The sequence below is a fragment of the Scylla paramamosain genome, chromosome 11, assembly GCF_035594125.1.
Source record: "Scylla paramamosain isolate STU-SP2022 chromosome 11, ASM3559412v1, whole genome shotgun sequence".
Lineage (NCBI taxonomy): Eukaryota > Metazoa > Arthropoda > Malacostraca > Decapoda > Portunidae > Scylla > Scylla paramamosain.
In genome coordinates this window covers 23,554,162-23,570,079 of record NC_087161.1, presented here as the reverse complement: position 1 = coordinate 23,570,079, position 15,918 = coordinate 23,554,162, and the positions used below count along the sequence as shown (strand labels likewise).

The following is a 15,918-nucleotide window of genomic DNA, read 5'->3' as shown; positions in this document are numbered from 1 at the left end:
TGTATTATGTTGATTAACCATTAACAATCTTTGCTCTTAAACAGACTGAGGTGGAGGTATATCGGAGAGACAGTCGCAAGCTGCCTATTGGGGATCCAGATGTGGATTGGGAGGAGACAGTTTACCTCAATCTCATCATCCACCAGTTTGACTACACACTCACCTTGGCAGTCTGCACCCGCACCAGCCCCAAGGACCTGCAGGTGCTGCGTCGCCATTCACAGGTTAGTTTTGCTGAGCCACTTCTTGCTTTACTACCTTTATTTTCATGGACACAGAAAGTACATGGCATTATATATAGGGAAGGTGTCTGGACTGCTTTAAGATTGCATAGGTTAGACAGTAAATTGTTGAAAGGTTTGGGAAGTTTTTATGTGAATTGTAGAGTGCAATGTGTTCAGGTGGATAGTGTGAGTGAGTTGTCAGCTAACTTGAGCAAGGATGCTCTTTACATTTTTCAGTGCTTATATATGGATGGTTATGCAAGAATCTTAATGAGAGTTTTAAATCTGTTGAAAACTGACAATAAAGAATGGAATCTGAATCAGGTGTTACTTGTAAATGATAATGCTCTTGTGATTGTTTTAAAGGGAGATTGAGCTTGGAAGGGTTTGTGAAAACGGGGAATTGAGTAAATTAGTGAAAAAATAAGGAAAAGTGTATGAGAATAGTAGGAGAATATAATTTTAAATGTTCACTTGCTTGAGGAAATGAGATATTTTAAGTAATTTGGATTGCAGTTACTGAGGATAGAGGAATAGATACAGAAATGAGGTTTAAAATGGATGAATCAGGGCAAAGGGAGGAATTAACTGTATGGGAAATTGTAGGTTGTTTAGATTGAAGATAAAGAGGTTTTATTTAGAGATATTACCAAATGGATTTTTTTTGTGATATGGGATGTAGATTGGACATCATCTTCCCAGGGCATCCTTGATGATGCACAGGGCATATTAGTGCAAGGAACACCTGAGTGGCAGTACTACAAAAAATGTATGTGTATTGTTATTGTCTGAGGTGTGTGTGTGTGTGTGATGGATGCAGGAGATATTAGTGTTGCTGTGCATAGGAGAGGTGGCATGGTTGGTTTGAATGTCAGCAACATTATTTGTGCAACTTTATGACAACTGCAACTTAAGAATGTGTCATTTTGATGTTGTTTAGAGCCACTGTTTTCAAATTCACCACTGCACAAATTTTTACTCTCAGAAAGTGTATGCCAGCCCAAGTCGACGCAGAATGGACACCAAAGGAGAGGTTGAGGAGATAACTTACCCCAGCGTCTGTTTCCATGTGGACAACTTTGATGAGGTAATTATGTTGCTGCAGTTGTGGTATGAGTGTTTGGGAACTTAACTTTGAGAAGTGTGTGGAAAGCTATATAGCATTAGATTGTAATATTGTGATTAAATTATCATTGCAAACAATAAAATATTGTATACCAAGCAAGATAAACTGATGATATTGTTCTTGCACTAGTTTTACTAAGGGTCTGTCATTGGAGGCCTGACTGCTAATTTTACAGGTGTTTGCTGATATGCTTGTACGTGATGGAGAGATGGTTTGTGTGGAGCTGGTTGCCTCGGACCATGCTGGCATCCGTCAGGCGGTGATCTTCCTGGGTTCCATTAGATATGATGCTTTAAAACGAGTGTACGATGCCAGAGTGAGTTACTTTCATGTTGATGCTTAACATCCTTAGTTCTAAGCATAAGTAATGTTCATTGAGACCTGATTGATGAGTTATGAGTATGAGATTTACAAGAAGCATCAACATTTAGCATGTCATATACAACTTTTTAAAATTTAATTTAATATATCTTTTTATGTAGGCAAGTTTAAGCAGCAAGGTGGCTCAGCGAATGATGATGGGTCTGTTTGCTGGCAACAGCAACCAAAGGATAGAGTTTGTGAGAATGAAGGGACCTCAGGGCAAAGGACATGCAGAAATGGCAGTGACAAAACCAAAAGGTAAGGAAAAGGAGATTGTTTATAAAGAAAGAAAAGAAAAGACAATCATGCAAATTAATTAAGAGTTATACAAAGGAGCTCTGTATAACTTTGATAAAATAAGGTTTGCTTGGCTGCTGTTATTAACCTTGCTTGTACAGGTTCAGGTGTGGAGACCCCCACCTCAGAGCCAGGAGTGAGTCTGACAGATATGTGGGACTGTGATTGGGAGGATGAGCCTGAGGACAGATTCATTTATAGACATCAGGTGGGTCCTTTGCTAATTTGTAGCATTAGAATGACTAAGGAATAGGCAGTCTGACAAATTAATAGATTAGATTAAATTAGTTTTAATTTTGGCCAGGGTAGAGTGTCTGGTTAAATTGATTTCATCACAGAGGACTTAAGTTGGACATAAACTAAATTTCAGCCTGGTGCATGTAGTTAGATTATGTTAAGCACAGTAACCTGGTAAATGTGCATAATCACTTGTCCATGACACCCACAGAGGCGCCTGAGTGACCCCAGTGCAAACTTCAATACCTTTATCAATTCTGGGTGGAAGTCCAGGCCGGAGGGTTCAAGATCACGCTCTGAAAATGAGGGTCTGGACTACTTTGCTGATGGCCTGTATGAGATAGAGTCTGGAGATGTGCGTGATGGTAAGAATTGATTAACTACTATAAGGGATAGAGGTAACGTTAGTATGTTTTGGGTTAATAGTAGAATGTTAATCATGAAACAACATTCTTTTTTATATGTTTAGCCATTTTAATTACTCTGTTTTTCAGAATGAATGGATCTTGATTCTTGTATGGTCATCATGTTATTTATATCAAGATTTTTCTCTTTTCTTTAGGATTTATTATAGGTGGCTGGCTTGTATAAATTTCAATGAGTGCACAATGCAAGTGTGTGTGTGTGTGTGTGTGTGTGTGTGTGTGTGTGTGTGTGTGTGTGTGTGTGTGTGTATGGGTGGGGCTCGCAAATGTGTGCAATTTTTTTAATTCCCTTATAAAACTTGTGCAAATGTTTTGAGAGTGGCAGGAGTGGTATAATTTTTCTTTTAGCAGTTTCATTTTAGATGCACTGATCGTAATAGTTATGATGAGTAATATGGATATTGCATATGTATCGTGATATTATGGCATATTATGCATAGAGCTTAGGTCATACAGTTATCACACTTACCCACCTATAAACCTACCTCTTTTACCAGGCAAGAAGAATTAAGGTGTAAGTGCCTGTCAAAAGGATGCAAGGTTCATTGGCATAAATCTGTTCCTTCATTCTGATAATAAGAATGTGCCTATGTGATAAACATGTTTGCTCATTGAACTTAGTATGCTAGATTTTATCTTTTGAATTGAATTTTAATTTTCTAATTACATACTAGAAAAATGTTTAAGTAAACAGAACTGTGATTTCATTATTGGTTGTCAATTAGAAGGGTCTAAGATTCATGCATTTCCCTTCCATCTTACTGCAAAAAAGTAATTGCTGGTGTACTTCATGAAGATAAATTACAATTGATAGGCCATTTCTCCCAGTCCGTAGGATCTGTGTGCATGCCTCTTTAGGTGTCATTCATATCTTAAACTGTGTTAAAGAAAAGAAACACTGAATTATATTTCTAAAGACTTTTCAGCAGATTGGTGCATATGATGCAGATTAAGGATCTAGTGTACTGGCACACTAAAAATTAGAAAACCTGTCATAAAATGTATGGTTATTGAAACATTCAGCACCAAAATTTTCTTACTCTCCTCGGAGTTCAAACAGCCTCATTTAAAATTGGTGGTATCAAGAACATTTGGCTTTCATCCAGTTCTTCATTTTACATGTGTTTTTTATCATACAATTGGCTACCTTCCCAAACAAGTGAACTGGCTAGCTATATACTTTGACCAACTTCCCCTATAAGTACAGATGAACTTGAAATTTCTGGAACTTTAGAAAAATCTTCATATATATATATATATATATATATATATATATATATATATATATATATATATATATATATATATATATATATATATATATATATATATATATATATATATATATATCACACACACACACACACAGATAGATGCATCTTGTCTTACTATGGTAATAAAAATGCAGAGAAAGGGGTTCTCAGTTAACTTTTATGATGCACAGGGAATATGGGGGCAGTATTCTTCAACCCTGAGTGCAGAGTTTGCTACCAGGCTGCCCTGTCCACAAGGAGATACTTGAGACAAAGTGCTTGACTCATGGAACATGAAAAAATAATTGTGTTCTTTTTGGCAAAGTGACAAAGAGGAATCAAGCACTTAGACATCACAGCAGCTATTGGAAGTGCAGCAGACTGTCTGACTGATGTCTCATTTTGTTACAAGACCATCAGAGTATCCAAAAATGATATTGGCTTGTGTGTTGTTCTGTTTGGTTGTCCTGACAAGAATGTTGCTAACATGCTTATTAGCTAGTGCTCCATCAGATATGTGTGGCATTGAAATGTTACAAACTGATGGCAAAAAGCTGACAATGAAGAAATAAATGCCCAGAAAAAGAACTCAAAGGCAGGGAACTCAAAGTGAATAGTTTGAATTTTTACCTATCCAAGTCTCTCTCTCTCTCTCTCTCTCTCTCTCTCTCTCTCTCTCTCTCTCTCTCTCTCTCTCTCTCTCTCTCTCTCTCTCTCTCTCTCTCTCTCTCTCTCTCTCTCTCTCTCTCTCTCTCTCTCTCTCTCTCTCTCTCTCTCTCTCTCTCTCTCTCTCTCTCTCTCTCTCTCTCTCTCTCTCTCTCACCCCCATCTCTTCCCACTCTCCCTCTTATCCCCCCTCTCCCTCTTATCCCCCCTCTCTCCCTCTTCTTCCCCCTTGTCTCTCTCTCTCCCCCTCTCTCCCTCCCCTTTCTCCCTCCCTCTCCCTCTTTCCCCCTCCCTCTCCCTCTTTCCCCCTCCCTCTCCCTCTTTCCCCCTCTCCTCCCTCTCCCCCATTACTCCACCTCTCTCCCATCACTCCCCCTCCTCCCTCCCCCAATCTCTCTCTCTCTCTCTCTCTCTCTCTCTCTCTCTCTCTCTCTCTCTCTCTCTCTCTCTCTCTCTCTCTCTCTCTCTCTCTCTCTCTCTCTCTCTCTCTCTCTCTCTCTCTCTCTCTCTCTCTCTCTCTCTCTCTCATTGTTAAATAAGTAACTTGTTTACTTTTCACCTTAACAAATGATCATTCCTTCACACTCACAACATCTATACCACTTTGAATATGCTTATTGTCATCTCAGTCACCCATTCTTTCCAGATATCCAAACCTACTGCTTTATACAGCAGGCTGACACCCTCCCAAATGGGGGTAACCAAGGCAAGATACTGTGACTCCTTTTTAGTTGCCTTTACACCTTCAAGCCAAACATTGAGAAAAACATTACATTATAGCAGAGTGCACTTATATTGTGCTTGGCATGGAATAGGGGCCTAATAACTGAAACTACAACATTGCTGGCATATGCACTCAGTCAAGGTACTCTTGTTTATTTTTTCTTAAATTGTCCTGCAAATAATTAAACTTTTTACATACCATGTTACTGAATGCATCACCAACCTCCTACTTATAACTATCAGTGCTTTATACAAGAAAATACTGTAACACTGCCCTGTGATTTAGTCAAAGTAAGACTTTCATCAGGCCATAGGTTTCACTCCTTACATATTCCCTTAGATGAATTGCATTTCAAAAATGTAATAGAGGAGGATATGAAGGAAACCTAAGTTACAGGAATTTCACTCATCATCTATTTATATATCGGGCTGACATCCCTCTCAAAAGTCTTTATTTGGTAATAAGTGGATGAAAGCCAAATGATACATAATTGTACATGAAATCTGCAAGTTGTGAATTGTAATGAAAACAACTATGTATATGAAAGATTGTTATAAATGCATCCTGTACTTAATACTGAAAAGGAGGTTTGTAAGTGGGTACAAGATGATGCCAGTTTGTAGATAGCTTTTCATTTATTTTTTTGCCATTATAGTATTTGATTCATAGTGCCATGGTCCTTGATATCTGGCACTGGAGTTTTGTGATTTAATTTATACATTGAATAATAAGAGAGAGAAAGTTTTTTCCACACACGTGTAGTAGACACACAGCACTACTGTCACAGCACTGGCTGTCACTTATCCTTTCACACACTGTATAAAATGTCAGGATGCATGTTACATAATATTATTTATTTGTTTATTTTTTAAACAACATCCCATATATTACTGTACACAGTGAATAGTGATTCATAAACACCTCACCTTGCAATGTAACAGCAGAGGTAAGTGAAGAAGGTGTGGCTGATGATGACACACCTGTCCAGTGTTGCTTAAGTGTGGGCATATACTGTTGTGCCCTTAACATTACTTTTGTTATATAATCCCCACACCAAAGTTAACTGCTGGTGTGCATACCATATCCATATTGCAGAACACTTCAGTATGGAACACGGTCACACACACATCTTTTTTTTTCCCCTTAAATCCATGGCTAGAAACTTAAAATGTAAAAAAAAAATATACCCACATTTTGTTTTCTAATTGTTGTCATTGTACTTATGAATGGGCACCAGTGAGCCATTTGCCTGTTGTCTGAGTGTTGTATTGTGCTTGATATGTATTTGGTGAGGTGTGGAGGACTGGCATGGTTGAGAGTGTGAGGGTTGTCCTGTGGATGTAAAAGATGAGAGTTTTGCGAGTGAGGACACAGAAGGTGAGTGAGGAAAGGCAGTATTACCTCCAGGCTGTGAAAAATCCATTTGCTTGTAGCTTTATGTTCATCAAGCCTACTCTATCTCCTGTCTGTCTCCTATCAAATGCAGCACCTCACTCCCTCGTGGATGTTGCGGCCTCGCGCCTCTGTCATGTACGTGCACCTAGCTTACGTCTGCCTGTCGTGCTAGTTGTGCCATTGCTCTGATTTTGCAAAACATTTCAATCTGCATTTTATTTATGTTATTTTTTTTCTTTTCCTTTCTAGCGGTGTGTAGTGGTAGATGTTGTTCTGTGGTAGCATGCAACACAATTCAGGAAGAGGAGGAAGTACCACAGGCAGTGCAGTGTGCCAAATGCAGACACTTTCATGGGGATCAGCTGGTGGGGTCTGGCTCCCCAAAAGAAGGGTCTTCTCCAAGCCTAAACTTGCCTGGTCAGGTACCTGAAAGTGATTCCCCACTTCCCAAGCCGTCCCAGTGTCGTCCTTCCACCCCTCCGTCTCCCCATGAGGGCAGCCCCCTACTCCCATCCCGCCCTGTCTCACCTGACGCGTCAGAGAGAGACGACAACTTGCAGGCAGTAAATGATGTACAAAACGAAACTGCTGATACTGGTAAACTTGATACCAATGTGCCAAATGACAGTGTTGAGACAAAAACTGATACTGGTGCTGAGTCAGCCTCAGGAGATTTATATAGACAGGAGGCAGCAGTATGTGATAGTAGTGAAGCAAAAGAAGAGGTGTTTGTTGTTATTGAACCTTCAACAACTGATTGTGGGTCTGGCATAAGTGAGACTTCCTTCATTAGTAAAGATATTCAAAGACAGATATCTAAAGCTAATGAAATGCAGACACAGTCCGATTCCCTTAAAAGTGGCACCTGGAAAATAGAAGTGTCACCCAGAAGCCCTCTCAAATCAAGACCCAAGACACCAGGTGGTGCTCAGAGAATCCAGACCCATTCACCTAAGGAAGACTCAGACTCCCTTCCTCCTGAGGACTCTCATCCTCTTGCAGATCCTGAGTCTCCCACTGCTTCCTCCAGATTATTAAGTGAAAAGGAAGATGAAATACAAGAATTAATGAGTGACAGAGAAAAACCTCCATTCCAAAAAAGTCTTTCTGTTGATTCTGCCAAAATGAGTGCAGTCAGAGCAAAAATGGATGGTACTGAATCACCATCAGAATCCATTACAGCGCTAAACCTCAGTCCTGTCAAGATGAGAAAGAAAATCTCAGTGCCATTCAGAGTGACACCAGATGGCACCAAGGTTAACTTTCTCTGCGATGTCAGTATGTACCTTTGTTTACCTTTTCTGTCTGTGATGAGCAGTGTAGTCAATGTTGTAGCCGGCCTAACCCTGGCTCTTGGCACTGTTGGAAGTCTTGACTGTCATCTTAAATATTTTCCATCTATCACCACTTGTGGCTTACTGTTAGAGCTGTTTAGAAAGTATATATTACAATGTAATATAGGGGATTACTTCAAACTGTGCTTTTGATATCACTTTTTTTTCCCAAGAATTAGGTTATGGATGAGTTCAACTATGAAAATACAGTCTTTGAGAATATAGTATGCACTGCTCATGTTTCCTGTATCAAAAACTATAAAGCTTCTAGATTTATATTTTTAGGTGTCATCTTGTCATTCATATGGAAGAGCAATCCATCAGCCTTAATAATGTGCATCTCATGGAATTTAGTAGAAAATAACACAAGGCTGAGAACTGCTGGACTAGAAAAGTTTAGTGGCCAGTATTCCTGCATGCACCAGAAATACATGGATATGTTTATGTACAGACACATTCCAGTTTTGTGCTGTGCATAATCCTTATTGTGTGTTGATGTTCATTTCCTTGTTTGGGGCGTTTGTTTTTCCAGCTTTCTGCATGTTGGGTTATGGCATAAGTTTCATCAGTTTGATGCCCTGGCAAAGAGACACTGACTTGTGAAACACACACTTTTGTTATTTATTTAACCAGTATGTTAATTATAAACTTCATTGCATGATTGGGATGCATGGATATTGATATATGTTGTAAATTTGAATGTAGGAAAACATTTAGATTTCTTTAATTCATATGCTGAAATTTTATTCCAGTACACATGATTGCATTCCAAGTCAGTAGTTAGTGTTAATTAAAGATATTTAAATAATCTTTAAGGAGTAATATATTCCCTTTTTTGTGATGCAAAGTGCTGTTGCTTGCACTGCTACAAGTGGAGTACAAACTCAGTCCTCGTAGAAGCCACTAAATCTCCCATCTGCTGAGCCATTGCTTTGAATGTGCACATTTCATAAAAATTAGCTTAGAATATGCACTCTAAAGCAGCCATTTAAGGTTTCTTGAAATCATGTAACCTGATTTCTTATACAGGACAGGATATTACTATCTTTCCTGTTCACTCTTATTAATATCCAGACTTGGAATATTTCTGTATTGTCTGAATCAGCAATCTGTGTTTGGAAAATGTTTATCCTGCATTAAAATTCCTTTCTGGCAATATGTTCACATAGTATATGTACTTAGGTACACTGCAAACAAAATGGAAAACACTTCCTCTCCCTTGACTGACAGTGGTTGTTACTCCTCTTCCCACTGTTAGGAAAGTAGTCACCCATTCTATGGTCCCTTTCAGAGCTGGATGATGGGGCATACAATCCTCTTTGGACCACCAAAGGCTTCACTCAAACATTCCACTTCTGGAAGGAGTCACGGCGGGCTCAGTCTGTTCCCCTCAATGCTTACCTAACTTATGTAACTCTACCATGGTTCACAATCATTACAGGTATGTATACAAAATTTCTCTCTCTCTCTCTCTCTCTCTCTCTCTCTCTCTCTCTCTCTCTCTCTCTCTCTCTCTCTCTCTCTCTCTCTCTCTCTCTCTCTCTCTCTCTCTCTCTCTCTCTCTCTCTCTCTCTCTCTCTCTCTCTCTCTCTCTCTCTCTCTCTCTCTCTCTCTCTCTGCTAATTTATTAGTTTTATAGTAAAAGTTTAGAGAAGTAAAGTAAGCTACAAAAGTAAAGAATAACATGTTAAAAAATGAGAAGTTCTCCCTTATCTGGTTAATAGCTGATGAGGTCAGTAGTGGGAAATGGTATGGATCTGTTGTGTAGCAGAGGCTTTGATGTGGAGAGATGCAGATATACTTCACAGCTGACCATTGCTCAGTAGTATTAGTATAGGTTAGTCCTGTATTTCCAAGGAGACCAAAGGCTACGATGAGAGGAAATATTTATGATGTTAGTTTATGCATATAGATACCTTATTTTGGCTATATTTTTTATACAGGATGTCAGTTTGGTATGTAGGTAGACAATAATAAGTGAAACATGTATATGAACTGTACATGTGTCCTCAGTATATTGTTTGTACATATGTTTTATATGAAGAATGGGCAGCAGAGTTTGTCATGGTTCTTTTGTTTTTGTTACCAGAACTTAGGATTCATTGCTAAGCTAATAACGCAGTTAAGCTAATAATGCACTTATATGCAACTTGCGATGGTGTAACCAGTATTACTTCTGAATTTTTCAAATTATTTGAAAAATGGAGAATTTCTTAATGATTTAAAATTTTAAGAGTTACGCAAAACCAGGAATTTAGTGGAGAATGTAACTTGTGTGCTTTTAAAGATTTTATTAGAATTTAATCTAGCAAATGGAATGACTAAACTACCGTATTTCCTAGGTATATATGACTTGTTCATACAGTTACAAATTGATTTCTGGGATCCTTTGTTATAGAACCTCAAATGTAATGTTTATGTATAATGACTCAATGTTTTCCCTGTCTGTATTACAAAAATAAACAATTTCAAGCACCACAAAGACAGTGAGTCATGCAGTTGCCATATTTGTAGTTATTACTTGTGGATACTATTATTTATTACCATAATCTTACCTGATTCTAGCTTGATCATTGTATTCCTTTGCAGACATCTTAGATCACAGGACAGGACCAATCCTGACCTTTTAGTACCATGGTGGAGGACTGGTGCTGGTGGAGAGCCAACATTAATCACACCCACACTCTGGTTAGCTACCTGAGTACTCTGGTCAGCTACTTGAATACTCTTCATCTTATTTAATATTTTCTTTTAAAACTTAATTTTTATCTAATTTTTACTTTTTATTTTTTATTTGTAGATTCTCTTGTTTATACTTTTATGAAAACATTTTCATGGGAGTCTCCTGATTGACTCCAATGTGAATGCTTCAAGATTTTTTAGTCATACCAACAACAAACATTAACACCCAGCCTGTTATTCTTGCTGTATCATAATTATCACCATTCACTGCAACCACACCACACTATAACCATATTCACATTGCGTTTGCCTAGTCACCGCAACACAACTGCCTATCGCAACCACTTCATTATGTTGCACACTGGTTACATGCACTACAACATGCCCTAATATCTTGCCCATCATAAGCTACACCTCTCATAAGTGGTATGTTGTCCCAGGTACCTCAAGACCCCCAAAGCTCCTTTCATCAGGAATGAGGGGAATCAGCTATTCAATTAAAAAACGGAAACAATCACATAACACCTGAAAGTAAAGTATAAATGCTCCTAGTGTACAAACTGTTTCTGACATACACAAGGTGTGTCAGTGTCAACAGATGCATGTACTTTGTTACAAAAAAGAATGCATGGAGTGTTGCATCTTCTACAACTTTAAAGATAAAGAAAATATTTAAATCATGCACATAGCATGATTACATTTTTCTTTTTTCTTATTCTAAGGCAACTAGCACAAAAAAGTCATTTACAGCAGTTTCATTTATGATCACAGGTCATTGTCAAGTTCTCTTGCTCATCAGGGTGTTTATTGAGCCCTGCAGTAGGGTGTGAGGAAGCAAAATGTATTTATGAGGCCTCCTAACACACCCCTGCTGCTGTGGTCTTCTGTGTCTCCTCTTCAGTATTTTAGGATCCAGGTTTTGACAAAACAAAACAAAAAAAGTGTGTGTGTGTGTGTGTGTGTGTGTGTGTGTGTGTGTGTGTGTGTGTGTGTGTGTGTGTGTGTGTGTGTGTGTGTGTACACATGCATGCATGCATGCCTGAGTATGTGAGATGAGTCACAAAATACACAATATTGGTGTGGGTTTAGTGTGCAGTACATTCCCAGGTATACTTGGTCTCTTGGGTGTGTGGGCAGATGTCACTTCTGGAACCTTTTTAAACAGCTAGAGTTCAGGTCACCTTACGTCCAGGTAACAAGTAACCCTTTGACTGTCCAGGATTCGTACTCTTGTTCCAACTTACCTTGCATGTTAGTTCCTGTTAGTAGTGTTAGTAAGAAAAAGATCTGTTTGTATACTCAGTTACCATGGGTGTATATTGTGCCAACAGGAGCTGTAGAAACAAGGATGAGAATTTAAGTGATAAGTGCAGCATGAATCTTTAAAAAATATACCTTGAATAACAAGGCCTAAATTATCCAAATATTATCATCTCCATAATAAATTATAAGTTGTATTGCTATTCACAGCAGATTGTAACAGTCATACTTTTTAAGAAACAATTGGATGTTCTCTCAGACTTTCATGTATTCTAGTCAACGCAGGAGCGTCTTGGTTGTGCATGATGACCTATGCAGTCTTTGGACTCTCACACTCTCTCTTAGTCTCATTGCATATGGTTGTCATCTACAGTAGTCAAAATATTGAAAAAAGTAATGTGTACAATAATAAATGAGAATACAAAGAATAATTATGTAAAAAAAAGTCATCAGTTTTCAATGCACATTTTCAAATTTATTCATTAGTAATAAATATATATATATAGGTTACTAATCTGTGGCCATGGAGTGATTTCCAGGGGGTTGTTAAAGGGTTTGAAAGATAAGATTTGAATTACCAGTGTATTAGTTTTATTTTTTTTTTTTACTTCTGACTTCATTACATTAATTCTTACCTCTGATAATCAAAGGTATAATTATTGCAAATTGTTAAGGCTGCAGAGAGTATCATTTTGGTCATAGAGCCACAGACAAGGAGAAATTGGAATTAAACATATGTGTTTTTCACATATGCACATGTCTGTTTTCTGTTTTCATAGTGATTTTTTCTTCCTTTTCACTGTACCTTTTCTAGTTAAACATTAAAATAGGCTACTTATTTTCCTTTTGACTCATGGTTTGTGATCTGCATTGTTATTCTTAAGCACGTAATACATAACTTGGGCAGTAATTGTAACATGGCTAATTTTTTTTCCATTTTGAATGCTATTTCATTGTCAAAATCAGTATAGTAGTAGTGGTATCAATTGGTAAGATGCTTAACATAACTATATATTACAAAACTATCTGTAGCCACATGGCTGTAATAGTCTTACCAAAGATGAATTAATGTCAGATACATTCAGATGGAATATTTTTTATATCATAGAAACAGTAACTTGAATTGCCTTTTAAAGAGTAATGCTATTGATTTTTGTAATCTCTTCAGTCGTGTACACAAGGCCTCCTTTACCTGTGGCAGGAACTGCTCCTTGTATAGGAGAGATCCTTGGCCAGGAGGGGAAAAGGCCTACCAGGCCACTGTGATAATTCATGAACGGTGTAATGGTGTATCCCAGCCTGTTTCCTTCGCACAAGAACTTTGGAACTTTGATGAAACCATAACTTACGAAGGAAGGTTATAAAATTGATATGAGCACTTGTTTTAAATGAAGTAAATAGATAACAAGTGTTTTATCTTTTTAAAAGGTAGCTATAAAAGTAAGCAAATGTGTTGATGTATTGTATGGTATGGTAAAGATTGGTGTTTTAATTTTGTGTTAAAAGTATGTTTACAGTTTCAGATAGAGAAAACCACTGAAGAAAGTGTATGAATGTCACACACATGCTCAGTTTTCATGAGTGTACAAGATTTTCTTTTGATAGATTTTTACTTACAATTGCGATTACTTGCTTGGATATATTTATATTTCCAAGCCAGTGCAATAGTAGAGTTTGTTCAATATTTTCATAATATCAATGGTAATGAAGACAGCAGATGCAAGAGCATCATACAGTGTGTTGTCTTTGAGGTGTCATCTTCCATAATGCTGAAGTATACTTTTTTCATTATACTTTCTTCATAAAAGTCAAAACTATTGATATGAAATTCACAAGCTGTTTTTGAGGCTCCTCAAAAGACAAATCAAATAAATGAGTTGAAGTAGGTGGGCAGCACTAGGGTTCCACTACTTTCAACACTCCTCTTCACTAATAATTCCATATGATGAACCAGGTTATTTCTCATGCTGAGGCCTTCTTGTGTTCCCCAGTTGTTCATATGGGGAATGTATGAATGTAGCATAGGGAAGAAGGGAAGAAAAAGTTTGTATCACTTGTAAATCTTAATTGCTTTCTAACCATTTTGAGGAGAGCTTTCTTCATGTTCCTTTTGTGTAAAGTATGTTTATATCAAAAGGACATGTAGGATTCAGAAGTGGTGATGCATACCCTAGTACTACTTATCCTATTCCCAAGTAATATTTTGAGATTAAGCATTCTGATTAAAAATGAACTTGAAATGTATTCTGCTTTTACAACTATGAAGGCATTCAGAGTTCAAGCTGTGAGTAAGATTCTAAATTACAGTGTAGAGGTAATGGCAGATTTTCAGATTATTGTAGATAATTCAGTGTGTTGTGGTAGTTAAGACTAGTTTTTCATTTGTTTATTATATATATATATATATATATATATATATATATATATATATATATATATATATATATATATATATATATATATATATATATATATATATATTTCTTTTAATATCTTCTGAAACCACCAGAGGTTAGTAAGCTAAGGTGAAGTACTTGTACTAAACAGCAAGGTGAAAACATATTTCTAATGACAGTTATATAGGATATATGAGTACAGCAAATCTAGCCATAATACATTCCCTTTTCAAAGTACACTGAGCAAACCACTGTCTGCATGAACTCCTAGAGAGTGTAGGTCTCATGGAAGAAAACAATTCCGGCCCTGACTTCCTGCCTTTGCCCACAGCCACTCCCTCTGACTTGTAAGCTTCTTGAGGGACTTACAGGAAACTGATATGAATTCCCTTCAGTGGCCAATTTTCAAACTCCATGAATGCTACTTCAACAGTGGCAAATGTTTTCTAACTGCATATTTCCTTCTCACATCCTCTGGTGGTTTCAGACTTATTTTGGCTTTTTAATTCAGCATGATAACTGTTAAAAGGTTAGTGTATTTTTTTCAAAATAATTTTGAAATTCAGTTAGTTTAAATCTTAAATATAGTAGATAAATCTGTCTGACATAGTTTGCAACATGGTATCTACCACTACCAGAAAGCTTACTTACAGCTTGGTACAGTTTCAACTGTGATAAGCAGATTGGAATAAAGAGAAACATTGCAGATCTGAAGATTTCTTATCCTGTAGGCATCATTAAAAAGCTTTTTATTGTGTGCAGATGGAAATATATAGCAGGTGATAAGGTTGGTATGATTCTGATGTGATGCTATGAATATGCATTGTTGTGTATCATGAATGCATATGGACTGGATAGGGGGATTGTTTTCTATTTCCTTAGTAGTGCAGTTCATTGCAAGGAACCAGATCTGTATGTTTTATAACTGCATTAAGAAAATGTCCCAGGCCATTCTCTGTACTTGATCCAGGAAATCTATACTTAGGAGAGAATTTGTCAGATTCATCAGGTTCTCTGCTTTCCTGACATGGCCTCCAGGCTGTTGCCTAAGGCGATGCTGCTGCTCCAAGCAAGAGCACATTATAGTGAAGATATTGGCAACAGGACTTTCAGAACTTTTTCCCACTATAGAAAAACAACAGGGTTAAGAGTAAGGAGCCACTAGGACTTCTTAATCTAAAAGGTAAGCTAATTTTGTGTTCTTGGCCTAAATTTGCACACTTTTTAACATCCATGTAAAATAAGTATTTTAACTTCTCAATGTATTTTGTCATTATACAAAGTCACCTAGGTAAATCTTATTTCACAATACTGTAGTCCATTAATTTCTAGCTTGCTCCTGGAGCCTAAGCTATTGTAGCCCAGTCACTGATTGGTTCAGCGTGTTTTCCATTTAGCACAGACACTGGCCTATCCACATGTCAAGTTTTACTTCTCTTCCCTCTTTCTCCCTTATTTTGTACAATACTTTCTTGGTTTTTTGATGATTGGAAAAAAAATGACAATAGATTATGAATTTATTAAAACAAAGCTAAA

General features: G+C 37.3%; 1 protein-coding gene across 8 annotated transcripts in view; it reads left to right on the top strand.

The window, feature by feature from the left end:
- LOC135105088 (uncharacterized protein KIAA0930 homolog) overlaps window positions 1–15,088 on the top strand; it is a 76,052-nt gene extending 60,964 nt beyond the window's left edge. For 5 of the 8 annotated variants that reach the window (XM_064013041.1, XM_064013039.1, XM_064013040.1 and 2 more), the window contains 9 exons: window positions 45–224; window positions 1,210–1,311; window positions 1,526–1,666; window positions 1,833–1,971; window positions 2,112–2,218; window positions 2,459–2,612; window positions 6,960–7,988; window positions 9,336–9,485; window positions 10,634–15,088. In XM_064013041.1, the coding sequence (XP_063869111.1) occupies window positions 45–224; window positions 1,210–1,311; window positions 1,526–1,666; window positions 1,833–1,971; window positions 2,112–2,218; window positions 2,459–2,612; window positions 6,960–7,988; window positions 9,336–9,485; window positions 10,634–10,674 (2,043 nt within the window). In that variant the 3' untranslated portion in view covers window positions 10,675–15,088. The remainder of the gene's footprint in view (window positions 1–44; window positions 225–1,209; window positions 1,312–1,525; window positions 1,667–1,832; window positions 1,972–2,111; window positions 2,219–2,458; window positions 2,613–6,959; window positions 7,989–9,335; window positions 9,486–10,633) is intronic. The other 3 variants (XR_010270703.1, XR_010270702.1, XM_064013045.1) reach the window with 3 other exon arrangements.
- Window positions 15,089–15,918: the final 830 nt, after the last annotated feature.